At 40.7% G+C, this 23,942-nt stretch overlaps 1 protein-coding gene and 1 long non-coding RNA gene across 2 annotated transcripts in view; one reads left to right on the top strand and one right to left on the bottom strand.

The window, feature by feature from the left end:
* The first annotated feature begins 278 nt into the window (after positions 1 to 278).
* On the top strand, positions 279 to 21,240 carry LOC117098484. Its single transcript, XR_004443431.1, has 3 exons — positions 279 to 806; positions 1,327 to 1,458; positions 17,795 to 21,240. It is a non-coding gene; the product is annotated as an uncharacterized LOC117098484 (long non-coding RNA).
* The window catches only part of KLF9 (Kruppel like factor 9), a 38,269-nt gene continuing 32,900 nt past the window's right edge, over positions 18,574 to 23,942 (bottom strand). The window contains exon 2 of the mRNA XM_033237116.1: positions 18,574 to 21,982. Within this exon, the coding sequence (XP_033093007.1) occupies positions 21,753 to 21,982 (230 nt within the window). The 3' untranslated portion in view covers positions 18,574 to 21,752. The remainder of the gene's footprint in view (positions 21,983 to 23,942) is intronic.

The raw sequence follows: 23,942 nt of genomic DNA, 5'->3' as shown, positions 1-23,942 counted from the left end.
TTTTTTTTTTTTTTTGAGACGGAGTCTCGCTCTGTCACCCAGGCTGGAGTGCAGTGGCCGGATCTCAGCTCACTGCAAGCTCCGCCTCCCAGGTTCACGCCATTCTCCTACCTCAGCCTCCCGAGTAACTGGGACTACAGGCGCCCGCCACCTCGCCCGGCTAGTTTTTTTGTATTTTTTAGTAGAGACGGGGTTTCACCGTGTTAGCCAGGATGGTCTTGATCTCCTGACCTCATGATCCGCCCGTCTCGGCCTCCCAAAGTGCTGGGATTACAGGCTTGAGCCACCGCGCCCGGCCCATTGTTACTACTTTAAATGCCATAGCTCTTGGGAATTTGTTTGTGTTGAAACAATACAGGTTATCTTATCTATGCAGTTCCCTAGTGCTAATTATTTAATGCTGGTTACCTTATTACTCCTGACTGTACATCATACAGTGACTTCCAATGACACTGTCAAAGATTATTACCGTGCTTCATTGATGATGAAGACAAATGCAAGTCTTAACCAGAGTATGCAGGAAGATATGAACCCTAATTCATTTTCTAGTGATGTTAAATTTGCCATTTGAAATTCTGTCACATAAAGGTGGAACAACGCATTTTCCAACAGCGCCTTCTCGTGAGCTCTTTAAGCCATAATCACTGTTGACCACCCCGCTACATACTGCCAGGAGAAAGAAGGATAAACCAGGGGCCCACGGGCAAAGTCAGAGTGGCAGCCCCGTTCACACAAGAAATGTCTGTCCCTTGTTGGCACGACTTAAAGCTGGCCTGGGAGTACACGATGTGGCCACATGATCAGAGGTAAGATAGGACCATCAATTGATAGAGCCCGTTGGCATTGTGTAGCAAAAGTCTCCAAAGCCCTAGAAGGAGGCAGCCAGGTCACCCCTGGAGGACTGCCTGATACAGAGCACAAAGCCTGTAAAGGAAGGGGCACTGAGTCATGGGGCCCAGGACAAGTTACCCGCTTGAAAAACTGTCCAAATTGATCTGGACTAGTCACAATGGCAGTATTAAAAAGAAGAGAAATGAGCATTGTTTTTAAGCCACTTTCTTATTTGTTCTCTGTTACAGTAGTGCAGAAATATTGTAATTAATATGCTCCCGTTTGTCGGATATTACCAACCTTTTTCATTGTCATATTCTGATTTTAAAAAATGGTACTTTATTTTTGCTTTTAGTAAGGTTGAGTCTGTATTTATGTTTCTTGATCAATTGTGGTTCTTCTCTCAAGTGCCTATTAATGTTCTGTGCCCACTGTTTTCTACTAGGGACTTGTTGAGGCGGAGTTTTAAGAGATGTATATGATATCCCCTATAAGGTGACACTGTACGACACGCAATGAAGGAGGTAGCTGTGTGTCCGCAGTTGGTTCCTGCCGGTGGGTTCATGGTCTCGCTGACTTCAAGAATGAAGCCGTGGACCTTCGCGATGAGTGTCACAGCTCTTAAAGGTGAGTGTTACAGATCTTAAAAGATGGCGCGGACCCAACACGTGAGCGGTAGCAAGGTTTATTGTGAAGAGTGAACGAACAAAGTTCCCACAGGGTGGAAGGCAACCCGAGCAGGTTGCAGCTGCTGGCTGAAGTGGCCTGCTTTTATTCCCTTATGTGTCCCCTCCCATGTTCTGTTTCTGTCCTATCAGAATGCTCTTTTTTCAATCCTCCCCATGATTGGCTACTTTTAGAATCCTGCTGACTGGTGCATTTTACAGAGCACTGATGGATGCGTTTTACAGAGCACTGACTGGTGCATTTTGTAGAGTGCTGATTGGTGCATTTTACGGAGTGCTGATTGGTGCATTTTACAAACCTCTTGTAAGACTGGAAAGTTCCTGATTGGTATGTTTTACAAGCCTCTTGTAAGATAGGAAAGTTCCCCAAGTCCCCACTGGCCCCAGGAAGTCCAGCTGGCCTCACCTCTGCCCTCCATGTCCTTGACGATGGAGATCCAGTTGGTCCTCTGTGTCTATGAGTTCTGCAACTGGGGATTCAACTAACCACAGATTAAACCAACCACAGATTATTAGTTGTTCACTGATTTATTTTACTGAATTGATAGTGTACACTGGAGCATACCATAAAAAAACTAAAACTAACTCATATGAGCTCATTCCCAGTAGTCCATTCATGAAATCCTACAGGTACCATCACACTTAATTGTGAAAATTTGAAATTTTTGTTCCTAAAATCAGGAAAAAGACAAAGATGCTCACTTTCAATGATGAAAATTCTAGGCAGTGTGTCAGGCAAGAGGAAAAAAAAAAATTCATATCAGGAAAAGAAGGAATAAAGCTATCTTTTTTTTTAATGACATGAGGGAAATTTTAAAAGACTTAAGTAAATATGAGTGAGTTGTAGGGTTTTTTTTTTTAATGGTATGCTCTAGTATACCTTATCAATTCAATTAAATAAAAAACTAATAACAACTCATGTAGAAAATCTGATGAAACCTATAAAAACCTTACTAGAACCAATGAGTTTACTGAGTTTGTGGGACACAAGATCAACATACAAGTATTAACTGTATGTCTATAGACTAGCAATAAATAATCAGAAATTGAACATAAAAAACAATATTATTTGCAATGGCCTAAAAAACATGAAATTATTAGGAACAAACCTAACAAAAGATAGGAAAAACTTATACACTGAAACCTACAAAACAGTGAGAGAAATTAAAGACCAAAGTAAATGGAGAGAGACACCTTGCTCATAAATCAGAAATTCAATACTGTTAAGATATCAATTCTCTCAAAATGATCTCTAGATTCAACGCAATCCAATCAAAATCCTAGCTTGCATTGTTGTAGAAATCAACAAGCTGATTCCAAAATTGATATGGAAATTCAAAAGTCCTAGAGTATTCAAAACAACTTTGAAAAAGAAACAACGTTGGAGGACTAACACTATCAGATTTCAAGAATTATTATTAAAAACTCAAGTAATCAATATACCGAGGGTATTGGAATAAAAGTAGATAAATTAATAGAACAGAACCAACAGTCCAGGCCAGGCGCGGTAGCTCATGCCTGTAATACCAGTACTATGGGAGGCCAAGGCAGGTGAATCACTTGAGCCCAGAAGTTCGAGATCAGCCTGGGCAATATGGCAAAACCCTGTCTCTACCAAAAGCTACAAGAATTAGCCAGACAAGGTGGCACATGCCTGTGGTCCCAGTTACTCGTGAAACTGAGGAAGTAGGATTGCTTGAGCCTGGGAGGAGGAGGCAGTGAGCAGAGGTTGCAGTGAGCTTAATCATGCCACTGCACTGCAGCCTGGACAACTGATCAAGACACTGTCTTAAAAAAAAAAAAAGAGGCCGGGCGCGGTGGCTCAAGCCTGTAATCCCAGCACTTTGGGAGGCCGAGACGGGCGGATCACGAAGTCAGGAGATAGAGACCATCCTGGCTAACACGGCGAAACCCCGTCTCTACTAAAAATACAAAAAACTAGCCGGGCGAGGTGGCGGGCGCCTGTAGTCCCAGCTACTCCGGAGGCTGAGGCAGGAGAATGGCGTAAACCCGGGAGGCGGAGCTTGCAGTGAGCTGAGATCCGGCCACTGCACTCCAGCACGGGCGACAGAGCAAGACTCTGTCTCAAAAAAAAAAAAAAAAAAAAAGAGTCCAGAAACAGATACACACTCCTATGAGCAACTAATTTTCAAATAAACTGCCAAAACAATTTACTGTCGAAATGACAGTCTTTTCATCTGGAACAACTGGATATCCATATGTAAAAAAAATGAGCTTCAATCCAAATTTTGCAACATATGTAAACTAACTCAAGGCCAGGCATGGTGACAGGTGCCTATATTCCCAGCTACTTGGGAGTCTGAGGCAGGAGGATGGCTTGAGCTCAGGAGTTTGAAGCTATCTTGCATTATGATCATGCCTGTGAATAGCCACTGCAATCCAGCCTGGGCAACATAGTAAGATCCCATCTCTAAGCAATAATAATAATTCAGATCATAGACCTAAATGTAGAAACCAAACTATAGAACTCTTAGAAGGAAACAGGGGAAAGTTTTTGTGACTTTGGCTTTGCAAGATTTCTTAGATGTGATGTCAAAAGCACAATTCATAAAATAGATTGTTCAATTGTATTTCATCAAAATTAAATAAACTTCTGCTCATTGAAAAACACTATTCAGAATAATAATAATAAAAAAAGCTACAGACTGGTAGAAAATAGTTTCAGAGCATATGTCTGTATCCAGAATATATAAAGTACTCTCAAAACTCAATAATTTAGAAAATAACACAATTTTTAAATGACCAAAATTTTCAACAAAAAATTTACCAAAGAAGATACGTAGATGACAAATAAGCACAATAAGAAGTACTCAACATCATTAGTCATTAGAAAAATGCAAATTTAAACCATAACACAATATTACTACACACTCCCTAAAATGTCTAAAATGTAAAAGATAAACCAAGTGTTGACAAGGATGTAAAGGAACTGGAACTCTCATACAAGGTTGGTGGGAATGTAAAATGGTACATACAATCATTTTGGAAAACAATGTACCAGTTCCTTAAAAAGTTAAATATACACCCATCATAGGATACAGCTATTCTATTCCTAGGTATTTACTCAAGAGAATTGAATGCATAATTCTGTGCAAAGATTTTTACATGGATGTTCATATATTTTACATGGATGTTTATTTGTTAACCCCAAATGAAAACAACCCAAATATCTGTTAATAGATGAAGAGATAAGCAAGCTATTGTAAATGCATGCAATGGAATATTGCATGGATAATCTCAAATAATTATGCTCAGTAACAGAAGTCAGACTCTTCCACCCCCCAAAACAGAATATGCTGTTTCATTTCATATATCTACAATTCTAGGAAATGCATACTAATTTAGAGTAACAAAAACTAGATCAGTGATCACTTTGGTTTGTGGCAGATGGAATGAGAAAAAATGTGGGGGAGTGGAGCTATTTTATTTTATTATATTTATTTATATATATATATTTATTTATATTATTTATTTATTTTTGAGACGGAGTCTTGCTCTGTCGCGCAGGCTGGAGTGCAGTGGCACCATCTCGGCTCACTGCAACCTCTGTCTCCCTGGCTCAAGCAATTCTCCTGCCTCAGCCTCCTGAGTAACTAGGATTACAGGCACCTGCCACCACCCCCAGCTAATTTTGTATTTTTAGTAGAAACAGGGTTTCATGTTCAGAAAAGCCTGTGCTGGGCCTTGTGTAACTGCATGGTTGCATACCCCTGATGACAATGATAAATCTTCATTATGGTTCTTGGAACTAAAGAGGAAAGTTTGGGGTAACATATCATACAGAGTATCTCTTGTTGATACTACTTCCTGGGAGTCACCATAAGGCTCTTTTAATATAGAGCAAGCAAAAACCCAGACCCAAAAATCCTCTAGAAAATGCCCTCGCCTTTAAAATTCTAAATGACTCATTTGTCATCATTGTAGAGGGAGAAGAACAATTTCTCAGCTGATCATAACCCATACTTGTTGTGAGTTTAGAGCCCAAGTCTAGTCTTACAAGTCATTCCTCTCTGACTATATAAACCAGGGAAGGAGAATGCTGAGATTAATGAATTAATTACCATGTGTCTCCTGATGGAGATCAGAAAGTTAATTCTGTTTCTTTTTGTCTTTCTTATCAGAATGTGGAAATATAAATCTACTCTGTATAAGACTGGATTCAGTTTACAAAAATAAGCCTGAAACCTTTGAACTCAGGGGGCCCAGGTGGAGAGATTCTGTTTGTTATCTGTCCTCCTGCCTCCAGCCTGTGCCATAGACTCCAAATGGATAAAAGCTCGGTATAGAGAGGTTGTATTACCATGGAGTACAATATATGTCAGATTTGGGTAGAAGTGAACACAGTGGAGGAGAATAAAGAGAGAGCTGAGTTCTGTCTCAGTGAGCACAACAAAAGTCGGATGAACTCGTCCGAGGGCAGAAGTGGACCCCAAAGGCACAATTGTTCCCGCGGACTTTGCTGGTTGACTGCTCTTTGCATTAATCTGGAATCATGGCGCACCATTCCTCTTTTCATGTTGTGATTTTCTCTTCACATTCTCTTCCTTGCTCCTCAATGCCAAATGTGTGACTTTTCAGAAACAAAATATTAGGAATTTAAAGTGAGAATACTGTGGCAACCTGTGAGATGCACAGAAAATCATAAACTGTTGAAAAACTGGGATTGGGATTGATTGCTGGAGGCATAAATTTTGTGTGTACATCCAAAAAATAATGCCATGCTTTGAGACTTAGAATATAGTCATGTTGTGTGAATTTATGAATTATATTGAGTAGAAAATATATATATAGTCATTTGACATTAAGAGACAATTAATACATAAGTGTTGACCAGACTGGCCAACACAGTGAAACCCGTCTCTACTAAAAATACAAGAATTGGCCAGGCATGGTGGCACATGCCTGTAATCCCAGCTACTCAGGAGGCTGAGGCAGGAAAATCATTTGAACCCTGATGGCAAGGGTTGCAGTGAGCCGAGATGGCACCATTGCACTCCAGCCTGCGTGACAGAACGAGACTCCCGTCTCAAGAAAAGAAAAAGAAAAAAAAAAAGGAAGGGAAAAACAAAGGAAGAAAGAGAGAGAGAAAGAAAATGGAAGTATTGATAGATAAGTAGCATCTCTGAGTGAAAAAAATATTGAGTAACTTAGACAAGAAAGTGTCTGCTTTAAAAAAAAATGTTTTTTTTTTTTGACTCGTATGTTGGGTGCGTTGGCTCAGGCCTGTAATCCCAGAACTTTGGGAGGCCGAAGCAGGAGAATCACTTGAGCGCAGGAGTTGAAGACCAGCCTGGGCAACATAGTGAGATCCCCTATCTACAAAAAAAAGAAAAAAAAAATTAGCCAGACATGGTGGCACACGCCTGTAGTCCCAGCTATCAGGATGCTGAGGTGGGAAGATCTTGAGCACAGGAGGCTGAGGCTGAAGTGAGCTGTGATTGTGCCACTGCACTCCAGCCTGGGTGGCAGAGCAAGAAAAAAAAAATGGAAATCTGTAAAAGTGAACAGATGTTATCAATATGTGAATTAATTGTAGGAAATGTTGACTGGTTTTTTTCTTACCAGTTGGCTCTTAGGCAATCTACTTGAAAACAGATTAAAATGTTAAACAATGAAAATGTTGTGGTAGGGCACAGTAGCTCATGCCTGTAATCCTAGCACTTTGGGAGGCCAAGGCGGGTGGATCACTTGCAGTCAGGAGTTCAAGACCAGCCTGGCCAACATGGTGAAACCCCGTCTCTACTAAAAATACAAAAAAACAAAAAGTAGTTGGGCATGGTGGCAGGCACCTGTAGTCCCAGCTCGGGAGGCTGAGGAAGGAGAATTGCTTGAACCCAGGAGGCGGAGGTTTCGGTGAGCTGAGATCGCTACACTGCACTCCAGCCTGGGTGACAGAGCAAGACTTTGTCTCAAAAAAGAAAGAAAGAAAGAAGGAAAGAGAGAAAGAGAGAAAGAAGGAAGGAAGGAAGGAAGGAAGAAAGGAAAAAAAGAAAGAAAGAAAGAGAGAAAGAAAGAAAGAAGGAAGGAAAGAAGGAAGGAAAGAAAGAAAGAAAGAAAGAAAGAAAGAAAGAAATGCTGTGGGTTGATTTTTTCCTTGTGTTCATGGATACATTATCATCATTAAGATTGCAAATTGTTTTTGCTCTCTATTCAGGATCTAAAAATTTTTTTTTTTGCAAATTGTATTGGAGTGGGGTCAGAGTGAAGGAAAGCAAAAGCACTAGGAAAGTTCAATAAATGCCAATTTCAAAAGTAAACTTTAGGCAGTCTCATTGAGAACTGCCTTTTGGAGTACATATAAAAATATCAGATGTTCAAATTGGAGAACACTTAAAAAGCAAGTATTTAAATGTTGAGACATTCCATCATAGGATTCTGAAGTGAAGCAAATACAAATGATAAATTTTTATAATAAAAATAAACACAAATGAAACATGCATAAAAGTTGGTTTGTTCAGGTAAATTCCTTGGAGGCCAATTGGCATTTCAATGAATGGTGATAACAGAAAACGATTTTTTAGTATGCCCAAAGCCGATTGCCTTAACACTAACATAGAAACACAGAAGGTGATTGCAAGCTTTTAAAAAGTTACTTTGATTTCTATAGAAAAAGAAAACATATTTTTAGCCATTATCTAAGCCACTTAGGAACAACAAATTGCACATCAATGTGGATCTCAACTCAGAAAGATGGAGAAACGAGTCATTTAACATGCACTTATCCGTGGCTCCGCTAAATATGTGGAGGGTAGTTGGAATCTTGGACAGCAGAAAACACGATATAATGAAATTACTAAATACATCCTAGGAAACAAAACAAAACAAAAGAGCTTGAAGAAACTACAAACAATTTAGCACTTCCTCTATGGGAAGTTTCCTGTCTATTTTAGAACGGTTCTGATTTGTCAAATGGATTTAAATATGCAAAACAGTGAAGAGTGGCCTAGGCAGGGCTATAAAATCCCTGGGAGCAGTTAAGGAAAAAGACTCCTCCAGAGAAGAGGCTCCATAACTGGAGGTGCTGCAATGAGTTAGGAAGGGCTGGAATCCGGCTGCTTTAGGAAAACGGAAATTCTGCAACATTGGCTAGATGACAGCTAGTAAAAATGCAAATATACAAGACTGTAAGGCTTTTCCTGGGATGAACAGAAAGGAAGCTTGCTCTAACCGTGGGCAAATATGACTGTTTAGAGCTGGCATCAGAAGAAAACCTGCATATCTGAGTCTCCAAGGAGTGTGGTTTTTCTGCCTGAGACAGCCCGAAAACGACATAAAGGTCTCGCTCAAAATAAGCCAATCAAGTTGGGTTTGGTGGTGATTATCAGCACTCAAAACACAGTAGAGAGGTACCACTTGTACTTCAGTGGCTCTAGCTCCTTATGTCCTCTTTTCATGTGTACTGCTTTGTTTAGAATTAGTTGCGTTTAATAAAGACTTTTTTACTGGCCGGGCCCGGTGGCTCACACCTGTAATCCGGCACTTGGGGAAGCCAAGGTCGGCAGATCACTTGAGGTCAGCAGTTGGAGACCAGTCTGGACAACATGGTGAAACCCTGTCTCTACTAAAAATACAAAAAAGGCCGGGCGCGGTGGCTCAAGCCTGTAATCCCAGCACTTTGGGAGGCCGAGACGGGCGGATCACAAGGTCAGGAGATCGAGACCATCCTGGCTAACACGGTGAAACCCCGTCTCTACTAAAAAAAATACAAAAAAGTAGCCGGGCGAGGTGGCGGGTGCCTGTAGTCCCAGCTACTAGGGAGGCTGAGGCAGGAGAATGGCATAAACCCGGGAGGTGGAGCTTGCAGTGAGCTGAGATCCGGCCACTGCAGTCCAGCCTGGGTGACAGAGCGAGACTCCGTCTCAAAAAAAAAAAAAAAAAAAAGACTGTCTCTAAAAATACAAAAAAAAATTAGCCAGGCGTGGTGGCACGCGCCTGTAATCCCAGATACTCAGGAGGCAGAGGCACGAGAGTCACTTGACCTCGGGAGGCAGAAGTTGCAGTGAGGGGAAATGGCACCCACTGCATTCCAGCCTGGGCGACAGAGCGAGACTCTGTCTCGTGGGGAGAAAAAAAAAAAGATTTTTTACTTTTGTAGAAAAAGCATAATGGAATAAATGGTGTGCTAGAATAGCCCTCCAATTATTTACACTCAGCATAAGCCTGATTTATGCAGCTGGGCGTGGTTGCAGAGTCTCTACCAAAAGACTCATTACCATAGGGGAAAGGAGAAAAAAGTAATCTTCCTACAGAGGCTCTACCTAAGGGACTCTACATCCTTGTTCCTGGGGATGCCTTTTACTGTGTTAAACAGAATACCTGGCATTAGAATGGACCATCTTACCTACCTACAGGTAAATGAGAAGGTGAAGCCGGCCACACTTCACCAGAATCCTCGCATTACAAAAGAATCACAGGGTCTTCTCAGGGGTTTGTCTATAAATCACTAAATAGGGGAAGCTAATGACAAAAAAAAAAAAAACCCTACAGTACTGCTGATTAAATATTTATCAGTACAGAAGCAAATACAAAAACAAAAACAAAAATAAATCAGAACTTAGAACTGATAAGCAAATAAGAAATTATTTTAAAATGGAGATAACCAACCTAAAAGCTTAACCATAAAAACATTTTAACCGTCAATGTGGTGGCTCCTAACCAATGGGCAGGCAGAGAATACAGAAGGAAACATGCAATCTTAGCTGTGCCAAGGTTTGTGAACCCAAACCTATCACAGAATTCATAGGAGTTGAAGAAATGTGATGGAAATGGAGATTTATTTATTTTTATTAAGAGACAGGAGTCTTGCTCTGTTGCCCAGGCAGGTTTTGAACTCCTGGGCTCAACTGATCCTCCCACCTCAGCCTCCCAAAGTTCTGGGATTACAGGTGTGAGTCACCGTGCCCGGCTGAGATTTCAAAAATTAAGCCTTCAAAAAATATTATTTTGTGTACTTTAAAAAAAATACAATCCAATGAGCAACATCTTTCTTATCTTTGTTTTCATTTCTGAGAAGCAGAAACTTTCTTCTTTTTAATGCTGGCCTTCAAGAAACACTTATGTAATAGATTGCCGAGAGCTGAAGTTAGCTTTTTTTGTGTTTTGTTGTTGTTTGTTTTCTGCAAAGGACCAGAGAGTAAATGTTTTAGACTTTGAGGGCCAAAACCTAGTGTGTGTGACTGCAGCCACAGGCAATAAGTGTATAAGAAGAGCTGCATTCCAATAGAACTTTATTCATGAATGCTGAAATTTGAATTTCACATAATCTTTATGTATTTGACAAATACATAAAATACCTTTTTATTTAAAAAATATTTTTATTTCTTCAACCATTTAAAAATGTAAAAAACATTCTTAGTTCACTAACCCTACAAAAACAGACTGTAGGCCAGATTTCACTTGGGGCTGTAGTCTGCCGACACCAACACTCATTTGTATAAGCAAAGGCTGATGTAAGAAAACTGGAGCCACTCAAGAAAGAGAAAATGGGTTGAAACTGTTATTATTCATTGAGGGCCATATTCACTCTGAATGCGAGAAATGAGAAGAACAAATATTTGTTGGAAACCTAGTGTTTCAAAACTGTTAGCCTTGTGTAGGGGCATTGAGCTAACAGTTTACATATTTTATTGATTTATTCTTCACAAGGATGCTATGGGATATTACACACACATCCACACAAACTGAGTCTCAGAGAAAGTAAATAACTTGCTTGGACCTGGTACCCAGCTAGGATTTGAACATGGGTCATGATATGATTTGGATCTGTGTCCCCACCCAAATCTCATGTTGAATTGTAACTCCCAGTGTGGGAGGTGGGGCCTGGTGGGAAGTGATTGGATCACAGGAGTTGATCCTTCAAGAATAGTTTAGCACCATCTGCTGCATGGTGTTCTCGTGATGGTGAGTTCTCATGAGATCTGGTTGTTTAAAAGTGTGTAGTTGGCCAGGCATGGTGGCTCATGCCTGTATTCTCAGGACTTTGGGAGGCCGAGGTGGGAGGATCACACCTGAGGTCAGGAGCTTGAGACTAACGACTCAACGTGGCAGAACCCCATCCCTACTAAAAATACAAAAATTAGCTGGGCATAGTGGTGGATGCCCGTAATCTCAGCTACTCAGGAGGCTGAGGCAGGAGAATCACTTGAACCTGGGAGGTGGAAGTTGCAGTAAGTCAAGACCATGCCATTGCCCTCCAGCCTGGGTGACAAGAGCGAAACTCCTTCTCAAAAAAAAAAAAAAAAAAGTGTAGCACCTCTCCCCTCTCTCTGGTGCCTACTCTGGCCATGTGATGGGGCTGCTCCCCCTTTGCCTTCCACCATGATTGAAAATTTTCTGGCCAGGCATGGTGGCTCACATCTGTAATCCCAGCACTTTGGGAGGCCAAGGCAGGAGTGTCACTTGAGGTCAGGAGTTCGAGACCAGCCTAGCCAACGTGGCGAAACTCTGTCTCTACTAAAAAATACAAAAATTAGCCGGGTGTAGTGGTGGGCGCCTGTAACCCAGTTGTTGGGAGGCTGAGACAGGAGAATTGCTTGCACCCAGGAGGTGGAGGTGGCAGTGAGCTGAGATCGTGCCACTGTACTCCAGCCTGGGCGACAGATCAAGACTCATCTCAAAAAAAAAAAAAAAAAAGACAGTTTCTGAGCAGATGCCAGCACCGTGCTTCCTGTATAGCCTGCAGACCATGAGCCAATCATACCTCTTCTTTATAAATCACCCAGTCTCAGGTATTTCTTTATAGCAATGCAATGTGAGAACGGCCTAACACAGGTTGGTCTTTTGAGAAAACCCTAAATGATACCATTTGACTTAGGAAGAATTGAGTTTGTAGTGAAAACCACTACATTCAACTCTCTACTTGAGTTGAAACTCAAGAAGCAACTGTCTCATTGCCAGGGTGAACAAAGGCCACATGAACTAGAGAACAGATGAGAGATACCAAGAATTGACTGCTCTGCCAGGGCAACAGCCACAGAGGCCACCCCAAATCAACCCAAACCGACTTCTGGTTGTTACCCCATAGTTGGGCAAGTTAACCCTCATGCAAGAGCTAGGGGCTTCATGTTGCTGTTCTAAAATATGGCATTTATGCATGACTGCATTGGTATTGCAGAATAAATAAGTGAATAAAATATCGCATTTACATTGACTTCTGGACATTTCCTTTTTTCTTCCCTCTTTTTACAAGTGTAATATATATTATTTTTGTAGAAACCTTAGCATAATATAGATAAGGAGTATAAATTTAAAATTATCCCTACTCTTATGTGTCAAGATAATCACGGTTAACATTCTTGTATAGTATCCTTTAAATCCTTCTAGCCTTTTTTTTTTTTCTGAGCATATACACATGTTTTAAAATGAGACTATTTTGGGTAAGCTGCTTTTTATAGAAATATATTGTGAACATATTTCTATGTCATTTCTCAAAGTCTGATTTTCATAATGTCTCTAAAAACAAACAAACTAGGGCAAAATGACCATAGTCAAATAAGTTTGCGCAATTCTGCAAGATGCATCAGCCCCTGAGATATGAATGATGCATACTGGATCACAACAAAAACTCTGCAAAGAAATTCAGTAGAGAAACTTGGTTCACCTCACCTGGCTATCCCACACTTATCTAATCATAGGATCCTCCTATAAGGTAACATTCACAAAATTAATGTACTACAGAATATCCTTGGTGAGAAGCTATTCTACCTCAATTTGTAATGGGTGCATACTATTCTACTGGTATTTATTTATGTATTTATTTGAGACAGGGCCTCGCTCTGTCACCGAGGCTGGAGTGCAGTGCGGGGATCTCAGCTCACTGCAACCTCCACCTCCCAGGTTCAAGCGATTCTCCTGCCTCGGCTTCCTGAGTAGCTGGGATTACAGGCGCATGCCACCATGCCCAGCTACTTTTTGTATTTTTAGTAGAGACGGGGTTTTGCCATGTTGGCCAGGCTGGTCTCAAACTCCTGACCTCAGGTGATCCACCCACCTGGGCCTCCCAAAGTGCTGGGATTACATGAGTGAGCCACCGCGCCTGGCCCCTACTGTTATTTAAACCATCCATGAGAACTGAACATTGATATTGTTTTCAAATTTTCACTATTATAAAAAATGCTACCATGTACATTTTTTTTTTTTTTTTTTGCAGCTAAATCTTTGCAAACTTTCGTGATAATTCCTTGGGCATGCAATTGCTTTGAAAAGTACATGAACATTTGTGTAGTTTTTAAATTCTTATGGCCCAATTATCTCCTAGAAAAATTGTGCCAGTTTGGATCCCCACTAGCAGTATGTCCTTTTCCCCCAGTTCTTAACCAAAAGGGTATTTTATATTTTTTAATCAGTACCAGCATAGGCAGATAACTGTACCTCACTATTTTATAATACATTTCTTTGAAAGCATAGCAAATATTTAAGAAAAGTTTATTGGCTGTTTTTATTTCTTATTTTATAAAATGTCAGTTTATATCATTTGCCAGATTTTTCTAAATATGCGTTCATTTTTTCATATTGACTTGTAAGTTGTAAAGATATTAATCCTATTAATGTGAATTTTTCCATATCCATATCCATACTTTTTAACTTTGTTTAGGCTAATTTTTCATTTATACTAGTTTCACATCTTTAATAGTTTCTACCTTTAGTTTTGTGCAAATCATGATTTATGAATCATGATTTATTAATCTTCACCTATATTTTAAATGCTTTTATAATTTTACTTACATCTTTAATGTATATAGGATTTTTTTGATATACAGTGTGATATAATTTGAATTATTCCTGGATAATATTTTATCTAAACAAAATTTAGTAGATAATACATGTATTTCCCCACTGATTTATGATGCCACTTTTGTTTTTCTTTAGATGGAGTCTCACTCTGTTGCCCAGGTTGGAGTATAGTAGCTCTATTATAGCTCACTGCAGCCTCATACTCCTGAGTTTAAATTATCCTCCCACCTCAGCCTCCTGAGCAGCTAGGATTACAAGCGCACACCACCAAGCCCACCCTGCTGCTCAGACTGGTCTCGAACTCCTGGCTTCAAGCCATCCTCCTACCTCAGCCTCCCAAAGTGCTGGGAGTACAGGCATGGGCCCTGCACCTGAAGACCACCCTTACAAAATATATTAAATTTTTATACTTTTTTTTTTTTTTCTGACGTGAAGTCTCACTCTGTTGCCCAAGCTGGAGTTCTGTGGCACAATCTTGGCTCACTGCAACCTCCACCTCCCGGGTTCAAGCGATTCTCCTGCCTCAGCCTCCTGAGTAGCTGAGACTACAGGCACGTACCACCACACCCAGCTAATTTTTGTATTTTTAGTAGAGACGGGGTTTCACCATGTTGGCCAGGCTGGTCTTGAACTCCTGACCTTGTGATCCGCCTGCCTCAGTCTCCCAAAGTGCTGGGATTACAGGCGTGAGCCACTGCTCCCTGCCAATAATTATACATTCTTATGTCTTCAAAATAGACTATCATTTCTGGTAAGGCACATCCCCTAAGTTACTTTTCCTTTGTAAAATATTCTTGACTATTCTTGTAGGTCAAGAGTTAAACTATGAATTAAGAAGGTTTTCCATTATTTGGATGAATCAAGATGTTTTCCATTATTTTCTATGGTCAGTTTTTGTTGTTTTTTTTTAATTTACTTACATATATTTTTAGAAATGAAGTCTTGCTCTGTCGCCCAGGCTGGAGTGCAGTGACGTGATCACATCTCACTATAGCCTCAAGCTCCTGGACTCAAGTGATCCTCCTATCTCAGCCTCTCAAGTAGATGGAAATACAGTCATGTGCCCAGCTAATATTTTATTTTATTTTTCGTAGAGAAAGGATCCCACTTTGTTGGCTCGTTTAAAACTCCCAGCCTCAAGCGATCCTCCCACCTCAGCCTCCCAAAATGCTGGGGTTACAGGTGTGAGCCACCGCACCTGGCCTCTAATCGTTTAGAGAAATTATTGGTTCCTTAAAGGCTTGAAAGATGTTGTCTATATAATCTGGGTGCTGAAGTTCTCTGATATTTGTCAATCAAAAAATTAGTTCTTAGTCTATACAACTGTACCACCCATCAAAACTCTTGTCAGTTAAAAAAGTAGTTTTCAGTCTATACAACTGTGCCACCCGTGAAAAGTTTTCTAGGACATTTTATCAAGATGGCCAAAATTATTAGTTGATTTTATCTATAGTTACACCTCTCTTCTCATTCATAATACATATTTAGATTTTCTCTTTTTTTGTTTGGCTTTATCAAAAGTGTGTCTATTTTATCGTTCTTTTCAAAGATCCACTGCTTGGGTTTCTATGTTAATTTCATTTTATTATTTTCTCATGATTTTCCTAGATACATTCATTTTCAAACATAAATTGATCACTTGGCTTATTTTTATTTTTTCATAGATGATAATGAAGCATATGGGGGCTCTGAATTTTTTTGTAAGTACTGCTTTAGGGTATAGGGTATATTATAGATATACTTTTTTTTTCTATTGTTTTAAACTGATTATAATTTGTATTTTGTCTTGATCTAAAAATTTTGACAGTATTTTAATCTCTACTACTTTTAGTCTTTCAAAATTATCCTTTTGTTATTAATTGCTCACTTTATTGTCTAGTGATAAAAAATGCAGTCTTTTTTTAGAGACAGTGTCTCTCTCTGTCACTCAGGCTGGAGTGCAATGCATGATCACAGCTCATTGCAGCCTTGAACTCCTGAGTTCAAGCCATCCTTCTGCCTCAGCCTCTTGAGGTGCTGTGACTTTGCTTTTGATCCAAATTGAGAATCTAACTTTTAGTAAGGAGGTTTAAGTGGCATGTGCATTCTATTTTCCTTCGTCTTATTTTGTCTTTGTTTTTCTTGTGCCTCCTCTTTTTCCTGTCTTTTGCTGTTTATAAATAAGTCTGCTTTTGTTTTCTGCAAGCTATGCAAGAATTGACTATACTTTCTATTTATAATTTTCACCTCAAGATTACTCCTCCCCCTCCTCAACCAGCTGTTTATTTCTGTCATTCTAATAAAATGGCTCTAATCAGTCACCAATAACCTCAGATTCCTAAATTCAGGGGACGCTTTTCAGCACTGGTCTTACTATACTCCTCAATGCCATGCAGCACAATTGACTAGCCCACCCCATCCCTTACTCAACAGCCCTGCAGTTTTCTGGGTTTTGTTTGTCCTGTTATTTCCTGAGCTACCTTTCTGCCTCCTCCTTCTCCTCCTCTTTGGTTCTAGGCTCTAACTACTTCTTCTCCCAGGTGATCTCATCCACTTCTTTGGCTCCAATTACTGTCAAATATGACTACGACATCCAAATTTCCAGTCCAGTCCACTTCTTTTGAGATCTGAACTAATACATACAATCGTTCTCTTGACATTCCCAGTTGACAGGCACTGCAACCTCAACATGTCCAAAGATGAACCCATGCCCTTTCCCTCATCCACCCACTTTTTCCCCCTTTCCTCCACCCTCACCACTCTGCAGTAACATCTACTTGTTGCTCAGGCCATAGACTTGAGGGTCATTACTGGACTTTTTTATGCCTTATCCCCGACATCCTAACATAACTAAGTCCAAATGACTCTGCCTCTGATGTATTTCTTGAAATCCTTCATTTCTTTCCACCTCCATTGCTAACCGCCTGGTCTGGAAAACCATTGTCTTTTGCCTGGACAAATAGAAGTCTCCTGGCTAGTTTCCCAGCTTCCACTCTTGTCCCTCTAAAATCCATTTTCCTTAGCACTCAGAAAGAGCTTGCTGAAATACAAATGGGATCGTAGCATTCTTCTGCTTTAAAACTTCCAACAGATTGCCCCTCCCCTTAGAATCAAAAGCAAACACCGTGTTACAACCTGCAATACATGGCCCTTGCAAACTGGGCCCCAGCACTTCCCTTCTCTTCTCATCCAGTTTATATTGCAGCCACCCCACTGTCATCCTGTTCCTCCAAACGCTGGTCGCATTCCTGTCAAACTCCTTCCACACTCCCTACACATTTTCTGAGGCTAGCTCCTTCTTGTCATCTAGGTCCCAGCTTAAATGTGAAGACCCTCAGGGAGGTCTTCCCTGCCTCCTCAATCTGTAGTACCCTCTCCCCACCCTCCAAGTCACAATCACATCACCCTATTCTATTCTCGCCATTATGCTTATCCCTATCTGAGAATACATGGATAATCTGTTTACTTGCTATGTATTTCCCTCTACTAACAGAAGCTCCCTGAACACAGGGACCTTGTCTGTTTTTTCACCTTTGTATCCACAGTGACAACAGTGCCTGGCATGAATAGGTGTGCTCAATAAAATGGGTCAAATGAATGGTACACTCCAGTAAATCCCTTGCTGCTGTGATGCAGGCAAAGAAAGATGGAGGGTTGGATTCAGCAGATCCAAATTTAAACACTGTTAGTGCCACTTATTAGATGTGCCTCTTGGTAAGTTATCCAATCCTCAATTTCCTCATCAGAAATAGGTACATAATAATAATTATCTACTATACAGAGCTGCTATAAGGATTAAACGAGAAAAACCTAAACACCCAACACCATGACTAGTTTACAATAAAAGCTTAATTAATACATAATAGCTAGTACATATCTGCATAAATCAGACACACACACACACACTTTGATGCTTGTCTTTGCTTGGTCTTAGTTTCTACTGTCGAGCCAATGAAACCTCAACTTGTGTGTTCTTATTAATATCGTATCTCAGGAGGACAATCTGAGCTTACAACTTTCTCTGACCAGTTCCTAGTATACCCTGCACAATTATGAGCTCTAAAAGCCTCTTAAAGTGATTTATCTCCCAAAATATAAATATTCCCCTCCAGCATAACATAATGGTTTCAAGTGACCTCTATTCCATCTACTTCCTCAGAGGTCTTGTATATACACACAAGTCTATATAAATATTGCCAGTGTTAAGAGGTACAGGGTAAAATCATCTTTGCACTCATCCCAAAATCCTGTGAACACAGGTTAAAGAAGTAACTTTCATTATGGTGAAATAGCCCCCTTTTACAACACATAATGGCTGGAACAATTCAGTCTTTATCATTTATTATTTTTATTTGGACAACATATATACATATGTACAAAATACCTACTGTCAGAATCCTCTTTTATAATTTCATTTGATTTACAAAAACGGGACAGCAAAATAACTTAGGTCACTAATACTGTACAAAAATAAAACTGATTAAACAGTTGTAAAGATCAGTATCTTACAGTGTTACAGATCATCTGTTGTGAAAGAACATCTCAATCTATCCAGAGTGATGAGTACTGTGCTAAATCTATCTGCAAACTGACGAACTAATCAGTTTCTGTAATTATAACTACCAAATAGAATTCTCAAAAGAAGCATGATGTGGAGCTAAACCTTAAAGCCAGGGCATCATTCCACAATGGTGAAGGGCTTTCTTCTTCCCTAACCAAGGAGAGGAGATATCTTAACTCTAAAACTATTAAATTTTCCAGAATATGACAACTACTTACAGTATTAGATAAAACAGCTTTTCTTTCGTTTTAAACACCTGCAATAGTCTTTCAAAAATTCAGTTTGGTTAAAAAAGTAAACAAAAATTACTATCCTGCATTTGGATTTTCATAAGTTAAATCCATGGTCTTTTTAATATAAAAAGTAATTGTTTCATAGTTTTAGTGTTCAACGAACTCTAGTAGTCCTATTTGAACCATATCTTGATATAGTAAATCTAATTAGAATGCTGGTTCCTGTTTTGTGACATTTTTAAAACAGGATGTAATCACAAAGAATAAAAAGTATTGAGTTTATACGTTACATTACTATAACATATAGGAGAATATCAAATGTGTGTTTGTCAACAACTTGAAAAGGCAAGTAACAACTTTTTTGGGAAGTAAATTGTGCATTTTTTTAAAACAAGTTGCTGCATTTATATCCATCTAAGTGCTTGACAAAAGCCACATATAGATTTACTCCTGAAACTATAAAGATTGTCTTTCACTGACTTTGCTTTGTTTTCTTTCATTTCTTTCTGTGAGGGAAAGATGACTTTTTACAAGTTAGCAAGTTGCTAGGCAACCCCAAACTCCTCACTCACTAAAAGGCAGCGTGCAGAGTATCATAAGCAGAACCATTCCATGAGCTCAGTAAGAAATAGGCAGCCTAACCTATTTCGTATGGAAGAACAGATGTCCTTAAAACTTATTTTGGACACAGAAATTAAAATTTGGTTTAAAATAAGTGTTTCAAAAATCTGAAACAGAGGTAGAAAGTGTTCTTTATTTTTCCTGACATGTTTTCTCGTGAGAAAACACTTTCCTTTTTATCCCATGGACTGCTCCCAGTCCCTAATGTTAAAAGCAGTTCTCTTTATAGAACTACTAATACAACTACGTTGGTTAAACAAAAAAACACCGTGCTAGTGATGGCTGTTGTATTGGAAGTTGGAGTCAGCCGTGACCCGCGCCCACTGCAGGAGCCCACACTGATTCTGAATCAGAAACGAGTATGTGTCAGGTGAAATAGGTAGGCACCCTATGTTTACACAACACATTTCAGAGCACAAGTATAAACTAGAGTGCACCATAGCTCCCTGTTTTAAATATCAGATAAAATCATCAGAAAGCGTTACTTCTGAAGAAAAAAAAAATGTAAACATTTCCCCCATGATCACTGCTGACTCCCCTCATATGAGGTCTTTTCTTAACTATGAAAACTCAGTTCACTTTTCTGGCCTCGTAAAGGCCACAGTTAAGTTTTCAGGTAAATGGCATATATGGATGTAGTGGTTTCAGCCATTATAGACACCTAGATACAAGACATATTAGTGGTGAGGCTATTGATGTAAAAGATACAGTGATGTGATTTCATTCGTAGTATTCCATGTTGCCTACGTTCTCCAAAAGGGACGATTTTGCAGAGTCTCCTCTGAAATCATTGTGGTATTTTCCCTTGGCGTTCACTACTTATAGGGGTTGATTTTTCTGTTCCTATTTCAGCTCCCTTTCCTTCTACATAACTCTTGCACCTGAGAGTGGGAGTTTTGTAGGAACACAGGAAGGAGACCAACAAACCTTTTTCACCAAAAAATTCCAGATCTCATTACTATTATGCACACATTTAAATAAAACCCAACAGAGTCAAAAGCTCTCTCCCCTAGTGGCATTAAGATACAATAATGATGTTAACTAAAAGCATAGGAAAATTTGGAAAAGTTAATAGAGTTAAAATTCTGTTGGTTCTTTTCTTTTTCTTTTGCGAAACACTACCCTCCTTCTCCTTCAGCATCTGTTGTGTGTATTCTGCCCTCACATCTCTGCCACGATTTCTTAGGGAAACGTGTATATTGTAAAATAAGCAGATTATAACGTGGTGCCAAACAGAATGTCTGCTTCTATCCTCAAAGCATGTATTTAACTTATTCATCCTCTGCATTAGAAAATAAAAGTGCAGCTTATGTTCAAAAAGTACAACTCATACAAAGCAAGGTTTAAAAGTTCTGTACTTAGTGTAACCTTTCAAAGGTTTGTCTTGATTAATATAAATTCAGACTCTGCTTACCCATTGACTATAAGTAACTGATTTTTGTTTTCAAGTCTTTAGATGACAGATCATGCTGGAGTAGATGTGCTCTTGCTTGCATAAAGACAGCTGTGCTATGGCGGTTTTTTTTTTTAATCTCAAAAGTTAACGTGATTCAAGAGAGTGGTTTTGCTAAACAAACTGAAGCACACTCGTCATTACATTAAAAGGTAAGAAAACAATTCTGAGAGACAGCAAGCATAAGGGCCCAGAATCACTGTGCGAGGCCACAGGTCAACTCACCCAGTCGGACATATGTACACCAGTGTTGAATCTTTAAAATTCTACCCCAGTCTTGGCCTTACCCCCCTCCCCCCCGCCCCCCCCTACCCTCCCCCCAAAAAAATAAAAAGGAGAAAAAAACAAAACAAAACCAAAAAACCCAAAAGCATTTGCCTTCCCTCCAACAGTCAGAGACGGGTTCAGAGAGTTGCCTCTTCAAAGGGACCAAGTGTTGTTGACTTTGATCTTAGGCTACAATGTGCTTTTTAAAAACAATGCAGGGAGAGGAAAATCAGAATATTGATCAAAGAGCAGTGACTTCCTGTGCCATCGGTGTGCCTCTTCCGGGGCTCAGTTTTCACGCGTCTGCTTCCTGGGAGTACTTTTGTCCTTTCGGGGTCCATCCTTCCCTGGCTTCCACGGGCAGCACCTCACAAAGCGCTGGCCAGCGCCTTTTTCGATCGCTTGATCATGCTGGGGTGGAACTCGGTGTGCCGCCGGGCGTGCTTTGTGAGGTGGTCACTCCTCATGAAGCGCTTCTCACACAGCGGACAGCGGAACTGCTTTTCCCCAGTGTGGGTCCGGTAGTGGCGCGTCAGCTCGTCTGAGCGGGAGAACTTTTTAAGGCAGTCTGGCCACGTGCAGGGAAAGGGCCTTTCACCTAAGAGAAAGGAATCAGACAGGATACAGTTTAAAGAACATGAAAAAAATTCCAAAGGGCAGTCATGGTCAATAGTCCCCACGACTCAAAGGATAAATCCCTTGGAGATGATTGTCATGTGTCCCCCTCCCCAAAATCCCTATGTGGAAGCCTTAACCCCCAGCACCCCAGAAAATGACTGCATTTGAAGTTAACGCCTTTAAAGAGGCAACTGATGTTAAACAAGGTCATGAGGGCGGGCCTTAATCCACGACTCATGTCTTCGTAAGAGGAGACTAGGACACAGACATGTGAAGATTAGGGAAGACGGTGGGAAGACAGCAATGAAGCTACCATCTACAAGCCAAGGAGAGAGGCCTCCAAAGAAACCAACCCGTCCCGTCCCCCGCCTCCACCTTGGACTCCCAGTCTCCAGAACTGTGAGGAAATAAGGTTCTGTTGTTTTAGCCAGTCTGTGGTTGTGTGTCATGGCAGCCCAAACTAATACAATGAGAAAGTTACTAACACTTCTAAGCAAATGAGCTTGCCATTTGTTCCCCAATGGGTCCCTTGGAAATTATTTTTTCTGTTTTATTCCACACAATTGCTGGTTTCATAAATTCTTTCAAGAGTAAAAAAGCTGAGCCTCTTTGCTAGATTTCTTGGTGTCGTAGGATGGAAGAGAACTGGCAATGGGTCCAACCAACCTCCCATCTGGAGTGAGCGTTTCTCCCTCAGCTCCTGAGTGCAGGGGCCACTCAGCATCTGGTTGTTTGTGAGCATCTCTGTCACATATTTTAGTGATATAAAATCTGCCTTCCTGCAAAGGCCACACTTTAAGTCATATTGTCTTAACAGTAGAAATAAGTTTGTGCTGGGCGTGGTGGCTCATGCCTGTAATCCCAGCACTTTGGGAGGCCGAGGCAGGTGGATCACCTGAGGTCAGGAGTTCGAGACCAGCCTGACCAACATGATGGTCTAAACCCTGCCTTTACTAAAAACACAAAAACTAGCTAGGTATGGTAGCGTGTGCCTGTAGTCCCAGCTACTTGGGAGGCTGAGACAGGAGAATTGCTTGAACCCAGGAAGTGGAGGTTGCAGTGAGCCGAGATCATGCCACTGTACTCCAGCCTAGGCGACAGAGCGAGACTCTGTCTCAAAAAAAAAAAAGTTTGTTCCTTGTGCCACACATTAATCCTTTAAAAATCTGCAGATGTGTCTTTCTCTAATCTCTTCTCCAGTTTCCAAACAATTCCAGTTTCTTCCATATTCCTCATAAAAGACAAACTAACATTGTTTAAGCATAGAGCTAAGGGCTTCCTGTGCCCTTTTCACTGAATTCTCACAAGCACCCCACAAGGTTGCCCCACTTCACAGATGAGAAAACTGAGGCTTGGAGGGTTAGACTCTGTACTCAGGCTCACATAACTAGAAAGCAGAGTCATGAACTGGCCCTGTCTACCAAGGCCTGTGCTCTTGGCCACATGGCTGTCCTGACTCCTGGGGGTCCTGGGGACTTGACAGCTTCCACATCCCTCTTTCCGATTGCTTTCCTTGGATTCATGCTAACGTCTGTGTCCCACTGAAAATACAGCTAAGCCCTGCCTGCCAGATGTGATCAGGCCAGCATCCAGAACCTCCTACTGCGCCCCACCCCACAAGGTGAAGGCAAGGGAGGGTCTGTGTCCACATTTGGGGAGGACACACACAGGAAGACAAGCAGATGAGCTGTTGAAGATAAGAACCTCACTTGTTCCCCTTGTAAGTGACTGCCATCGCCCGGCTCCCAAAAGCCTGCCTCTGCCTACTCTTCACACCTTTCCAAGCACAGCCGACAACAGCTGCTGCATAGACAGAGGACACACAGGCTCCTGGTTTCCACAGAACTCTCCAGACACTCCTTGACTAGGTGTGAGAAGTGAATATTTTCTCACTCCTGTCCCGGCCTTCCTGGAATCCATAGAGAAACTGCAGAGGCTGG

Source organism: Trachypithecus francoisi, unplaced genomic scaffold (genome assembly GCF_009764315.1).
Source record: "Trachypithecus francoisi isolate TF-2019V2 unplaced genomic scaffold, Tfra_2.0 Lachesis_group16, whole genome shotgun sequence".
Classification (NCBI taxonomy): domain Eukaryota; kingdom Metazoa; phylum Chordata; class Mammalia; order Primates; family Cercopithecidae; genus Trachypithecus; species Trachypithecus francoisi.
Note: the sequence above shows the minus strand (reverse complement) of the source record. Positions and strands in the feature narration are given on the sequence as shown.